At 40.1% G+C, this 7,379-nt stretch overlaps 1 protein-coding gene across 1 annotated transcript in view; it reads right to left on the reverse strand.

Moving 5' to 3' along the window:
* The window catches only part of ANKRD13C (ankyrin repeat domain 13C), an 81,925-nt gene extending 78,116 nt beyond the window's left edge, over positions 1-3,809 (reverse strand). The window contains exon 1 of the mRNA XM_059924378.1: positions 3,037-3,809. Within this exon, the coding sequence (XP_059780361.1) occupies positions 3,037-3,481 (445 nt within the window). The 5' untranslated portion in view covers positions 3,482-3,809. The remainder of the gene's footprint in view (positions 1-3,036) is intronic.
* Between the last annotated feature and the right edge of the window lie 3,570 nt (positions 3,810-7,379).

Below are 7,379 nucleotides of genomic sequence, written 5' to 3' on the forward strand. Positions count from 1 at the left end.
GCTGATGTATTTAATAAACTGTATCTGTGATGATGATCATCATCATCATTACATTATGGAAGGAACATCTAGTGAATATAAAACTAACTATGTCATATGATGTGATATAATTGTATGGCTCTGCTATGCACCTGTATGAGTGTACGATTCTGCTATGTACTCATCATGCTATAACAATCCAAATATAACAAAGAGCTTGTTTTTGTTGGATGACTCAAAACGCATTTATCTTTTGTAATTTGAAATGAAAAATAATCTAAAAAGACTAAAGTATCCAGGTTAGTAAAATTTCATGAGTAAAAGTAATATAGCAGAGAAATTATGCAGCTACAGGGGAAAAGAAGATTAAAGAAGTAGCACGTTAAATAGAAGCTACTCTTTCTTAGGAGTCTTCACTGCAGGAGATGAGAATGTAAATCGCAGGCAAAACAATTACACTTTCCACAGGTATGTGAACCATTGGTTACATTCATCAAAAATATCAACAATGTAACAGAATGTAAACTGGTACAGCCTTTAAGAACAGTACTGAGGTTCCTTAAAAAACTAAAGATAGAGTTACCATATGATCCATCAATCCCACTCCTGGGCATATATCTAGAAAAGATGAAAACTCTAATTCGAAAAGATACATGCACACCAATGTTCACAGCAGCACAATTTACAATAGCCAAGACATGGAAGTAATTTAAATGTCCATGAATAGATGAATGGATAAAGAAGATGTGATATATATAGACAATGGAATACTACTCAGCCATAAAAAAGAATGAAATAATTGCCATTTGCAGCAATATGGATTGACCTAGATTATCAGACTAAGTATATCAGAGAAAGACAAATATCTTATGATATCACTTATATGTGGAATCTAAAAAAATGATACAAATGAACTTATTTACAAAACAGAGACTCACAGACATAAAAAACAAATTTATGATTACCAAAGGGGAAAGGGGGGGTAATAAATTGGGAATTTGGGATTAACAGATACACACTACTATATATAAAATAGATAAACAACAAGGACCTACTGTATAGCACAGGGAACTATACTCAATATCTTGTAATAACCTATAATGGAAAAGAATCTGAAAAAAATCTAAAATACATATATATAAAAAACTGAATCGCTTTGCTGTACACCTGAAACACTGTAAGTCAACTATACGTCAATAAAAATAAAATAAAATCAACAATGTAAGGGCAGCTAAGTACAATGCAAGCATTTAGTATATCAAGACGACTTAGAAAGAGAATTTCAGTGGGCTAAGGAAGAGTTCAAGGATATTCAGGATTCTAATTACTTTGAACAGAATTCGTACTTTAACAAACCAACTTGTAAATGCTAGATGACAGATATGCAAGCCCAATAATCCTGCAATTCAGTACCTTCCGTGATCAATCAAGAAAATCAGTTCTAACATACTATACTATCATACTTTGTCAGTCATAGTCACCTCTCTCTTCTTTCAAAGGGAATCAACTCTCAAAAACAAAGTTTTATCTGTTTTCAGGTACATTTCAACGTAATGGAACTCTATATTTTAAAGGCAATGGCCATAAGATAAACCATATATATATAGCTACTATGAAGACCAAATCTGAAAAATGTCCTAATAACTAAACAACCCGAAGCTACAACAGATCTCCCTCTAAAAACTGTTTCCCAAAGGGTTAGAATATAATTACCATCAATGAACAATATTATGTCATTGCAACAATAGTAAAGTAATTAAATAAATTAAATGTAGGAATGAAAAACTGGGTGCAGCTTTTAGGAACACTCTGGGGGATTTGATTTTTGATAAATGAGAGGTAGTAATTCTTACAATATTGTAAATTCAGAATACAAATGCAGTTGTTAGAGAATTATACAACCAACAGAAGTCTTACTTTTTTTTTTTAATCTCAATTTTTGCCTTAATTGTACATAAGAAGCCTAGAGTCCAATGGAATTAAGGGAGGTGATTCCACAGGCAAGTATTTCATTAATGTGTTACACTATTTTGAGCAGAGTTGAGTGTGTTCTAACTGAATGGATACAATACTCACGTTCAGTTAAAAGCCGAGCTATTAACAATATTTGTCAACTACCCAGTTTAAAATGGCCTATCAAATGTTGAAAATATCAGTGTTGACAATAGTTTTCATTAATTTACTGTGGCTTAAATGTCAACTCAGTCACATTATGTTTTTAGAAGAAACAGAAAAAAATTCAGCTAATAAATTAAAGCAAAAAGTAGAAATACAGTCCTTGAATAACAAATGACACTATATGTTGTCATGTAGGATATGATGAAGTTACTATGAAAAATCATAGTACTATTTTTAGTCACAGATCATCAAGATAAAACATTACTATTAGCAATTATCTACCTAAAACAAGCAAAAAACTCTAAGCTCTACTTCAACAAAATCTTAGCCACTCAGAAGTCACTTTACATGCTCTAGGTATCAAATACCAACAAATTTGTACTGTGGCTTTCAGAAATCAAAGCATTTGCAAAATGTAAACACTTTGTACCAAACTAAGCTTCCTAAAAGTAGAAGAAAAAAGAAAGAAAATAAACAAACAACCTGATGGCACGTAGAAATCACAACCAGTTGCAGTCAGGTTGGGATTTGTACCTGGGCAATGAAGGGAGGTGGGCAATTTATATGTTCAAAATTCAAGATCCCAAGGGGGTAGGGGGGTTGAAGAAAAAAAGATATAGTTCAATAAACAATGGATGATGACCAGGTTGGATGAGAGGCAATCTAAAATTTCTTATGGTAAAGAATCAACACACTGAAGCCCTGTCTCAAACATAAAACAGCTTCTAAGAGTTTGAAGTAGCCAAGGAAGGAACATTCCTTCGCACCCACAAGAACCAATCCCGAAACCACTGGCATGCTATTACAAGATTTACGGGCATTTGGCTTGGAATGGTGGGCAAAAGAGAGGAAAGAAGGGTCTGTTAGGATTTCAGAGGCCTGGGGAGGCACAACCTAGGCTCTGGGAAGGAGAGGTGGACAGGGGCGAGCACTCCTCACCGTGATTATCTTTCTGCCCGATATTGTGCGTGCGGATGAGAGAGGACAGTCTCCTCACATCCCCCTTGAAGACGCACTCGTGCACCGGGTAGTGTGCGGGGCAACTGCCTCCACCTGCGACGACAGCAACGGGGTTGGTGCCCGCTAAAAGAGCCGGGGACTGGGAGGTGGTAGTCACGGAGGAATTGTGCAGCGGCAGGGCCGGGGCGCCGGGGGCATTGGAGGAGGCCGGAGCTGTCTTCAGCTGTAGCCGGTGGTGATGGTTACTGAAGATCTTATGACAGGCTCTACCGCCCTTGCTGCTGCTGCCTGTGCCAATCCTGCCTCCGGTAAAGGTGCCGCCGAGGGCAGCCGCCGCTTCCTCATCCCCGGGCTCCAGCAGGTCCCCCTCTTCTTTGCTGGGCTTGTGGTCCCTCCGCAATGAGCGGATCTTCTCCCCGGTCATCGCCGCCAGGGGCAGAGAGGGGATCCAGGAGGTTCACCCCTGGCGACGAAGCTTGCGCTGCGGCGGCACAAGGCGATTAGAGCGGTGGCCAGGATACTCCAGCGCAGCATGAACTCCCAGGGCGCCCCCGAGCCCGGGACAAACGCATCTCCCGGAGGAAGAAGAGCCGGCTCTCGCCTAGGCACGAAGGGACGCGCGCTCGCTGGGGGGAGCTAGAGTTCAGGTGCCCACGACACCAGAATCCCCGTCCCCACCGCCGCAGCCGCCGTCACTGCCTCACACCGAAAAACAGAGCACGGCCATCTTACCCTGGCTTCTCTCGCGAGAGCTCCCCTGGGAGGGAGGAGGGAGGAAACACCGCGATAAGTGAGCTGCCTGCTCCCTCCCTCGCAGGTTCTGTTCCCAGAGTTGCCGAATGTCGGCGCTTCCTAGGCAGCGGGTTCCCGCCCCAAGCTGTAGTCTTTGAACTAAAAGACCGGGATCCAGCGTCCTGATGGCCGCGCTTCTTGTGGGCCGTCTGAAACCTTAGCCTGCGTTTGAGATATTCGATGCACGTTATAAACAATGACAAACCCTGCGACCTCTGGGCCTCCCTCAGGAGTGCTGACTGACGCCAAGGCACACAGGATATGATGTCACTGAAATGCACAGGACACTCATTCAATAAACTTTCGCTAAGCACCTACTTCGTGCCGTACACTGTGCTAGTAGATTTATAAAACACCACTCCTGGCTCCAAGGTGCTCGTTAGAGGAGGAAAGATAGTCAAGCAATTGAGTACAAAATGTAACTGCGAATGAAGTGGATGCGGAGTGCTGGGTTGCACGAATTATAAAAAGGGGGGGTGGGGGGAGAGGCAAATTTTAGTGTTGGAGTGTCAGAAAAGCCACCACAGAAGTTTAGGGACTGACCCTGGTAAACAGGCTATTCAGCAGACTGGGAGAGGGGAGATCACTCAAACATTTGTCGGATGAATGAATTTCGGGCAGGCGTCAGTTAAAGCATGGGGAGTGGACCCTGAAGGATGGCAAACAATAATTGTGTAACCGGAATATCGCTGGACTAGTTCATGGCCAGCCTCGACATAGCGTCAAATTCTGAAGAACATAAATCTGACCTTGACAAATAACTAAAGCTGTTGGGAACTGGAGGGCAGAGGAGTTAGCAACGTCAGAATGATATTAACCTGTTTATCTCTCCTAAGTCCCATTTACTCTGACAGCTGCTTCTCTCAAAAGTCTTCTTTCTTAAACCAACTTTATCACTACCTCCATAACACCCCACCTCCACCACCCCTCCAAATAAAAACTCCTGTGGGAACTGTCCTCTCTTCATCCTTCCCTGCTACTCAGGTTTCACCTCCCATCGTCTTTCAAATCTATTCAAATTAATGTCATTCTTCCCTTCTTCCTTCTCTTTCTTGTGTGTGTGTGTGTGGGGGGGGGGGCGAGGCCGGGGGCTGGGGGGGGTTCCAATTCTGTTCAAGCATTGCATGGGCAATCTGCACCTCAAAGGATCCTCCTACTCAGAAAGCAAGAGGGACTGAACACCTATGTACAAAAACATTTTCTTCTTCCACAATAGCCTCTGAAACAGGTGGTAGGCTCAGCACTTTATATGCTATTTCCCTGTGATAAGTATTATTTTCAATCTTCATTTGACAGTTGGAAAAACTTCCCAATGCATCAAAGGTGGAATGTAGCACAGTCAAGTCTAACTACAGGGCTAGAGAGATAGGAAGGGGCCAGATCGTGTAGGATTTTGTATGTCACCTCAAAAGTTTAGACATTATCCTGCAAGAAATGGATAGCCTTTTAGGGATGTTAAACAAGAGAATAGTAAACACACACACACACACACACACACACAAAGCAAAAAAGAACAAAATCAAAACGGGAATAGCATGATGTGATTTGCCTTTTAGAAAAGTCACCCAGTCACTCATACCTTAGAAAAGTATGTATCCAGAATAGATTACAAGGGGGCTACTATAGAGACAAGGAAACTGAGAGATTCCTGCATAAATCAAATAAAAATGTGTGTAAAAATATGCATGTAAAAGTCTGGTAGAATATACGTCACACAGGGGGAACAGTGGTTCTCTCTGGAAGATAAGATTGCTAAATCACATATTCCCTGCATTGCTTGAATTTCTTTTTACAAAGAGAAAGTATTCCTTTTTATTAATCAGAAAAAATAATAAATTAATTTTTAGAAGAAGTATGCGATTCAGGAGGTGAGAGATTATGAGAGTATAAACCAAGTTAATAAGAGTGAGGCTGGAGAAGGTTTAAGAGTTTAGAAAAAACTGAGTTCAGTTTTGGCATATTGAATTGAATGTTCGTGTTGCTCACCCACAAGGAGTTAGATGGCAAATATTTTGGTATTTGGAAATGAACCTTAGGAAACAGAAATCTGGGTTAAGATTCAGAAGTTATCATTACACAGTAATTGATGCCACAGAAGTCATTGAGTTCCCCAAGGAAGATTGCGTAGAGTGAGAAATTAAGGTCCAGTCTAGAACAAAACCTTGAAAACACCAATATATAAAGGATGTGTACAGGAAGAGTGGCCAGAATCCTATTAATATAAAATTTTTTTTAAAAAACTTACACCAAATTGTCTACCATTATATCTGTGTTACCACTGGATTTAGAATTTAAAAGTACCTTATTAGTGGCTGCCACCCATGGACAGATGTGGAAACTCCTAAGGGTCCCCTCAGTAAAATCAAACACTACAAACATCAAAAATAAAATTCAGCCCTTACTTTTAGGAGCTCCACAGTATAATAGGGAAAAATGATACAGAAATATAAGTTTATAGTACATTGTGGAAAATACAAGAATTGAAATTATATGAGATCCTGATATACTACAGAAGAGGAGGTTATTAATTCTATCTGGAGGAAATGAAAGTTGGGTGATCAGAAAATCTTTCTGGAGGAGGTAATGTCCAGACTGGGTTTTAAAGACTGTATAGGAGTTGGCCAATTGGGCAAGGGGAAAAAGATATTATAGGTAAGAATAAAAATTACAATAATAATAATAGCTATCATTTATTGAGAGCTTACCACGTGTTAGGCATCGTTCCAAGCAAGTTTCAATAACTATTTGATTTAATCCCCACAACAATTCTATGAGGTACTTTCTGTCCCTATTTTATAGATGAGGCAACTGAGGCACAGGAAGTGATCATCCAAATGATGAATAGAGATAAAAAGAATAGTATGTATAAATATAGCATGATATTTGAGAATTATCAGAGCATGGTATGTGGCAGGGTAAGTGGTGGTAAATGAGACTAGAAAGGAAAGCTGGGACTTGATTACAGGAACAACTGTATGAAACTTGGGCTATATATGCTAGGCAGTAGAGAGTTTGCAAAGGATTCCAAACACATTAAAGACAGAATCACATTTAATACTATAATGTACAACCAACCAATACCCCAAGGATATGAGATTTTGCCAATCTTTCCAGCTTAACCTCCTCGCACAATGCCAGATTCATTCTTCACTCTACCCAAAGCAATCTGCTGACAGTCCCTTACCTGCTCTCATGCCACCATGCCTTTGTACATGCTATTCCATACATCCTGAATTCATTTCTATTTCACTTACCTAGATACCTCATTCAATCTATCAAGAATTAGTTCAAATTTTATCTCTTCTTCACACAGGGTTTTTTTTGTTTTTTTTTTTAACTTGGCATAGAATTCAGGAGTCCAGGAAATTACACTGAATGAAACCACTAAATAAAATTTAGCACATCCTTCTATTATGAATGTAGGCCACAAACCACAATAATATTAGAGGTACCTGTGCCTCTGCAACCAAAAGAAACCACAGATATTTTCATATCACATTACAGTTGCTGCAGATAACTCAAAATATCAT

This window comes from Balaenoptera ricei, chromosome 1 (genome assembly GCF_028023285.1).
Source record: "Balaenoptera ricei isolate mBalRic1 chromosome 1, mBalRic1.hap2, whole genome shotgun sequence".
Lineage (NCBI taxonomy): Eukaryota > Metazoa > Chordata > Mammalia > Artiodactyla > Balaenopteridae > Balaenoptera > Balaenoptera ricei.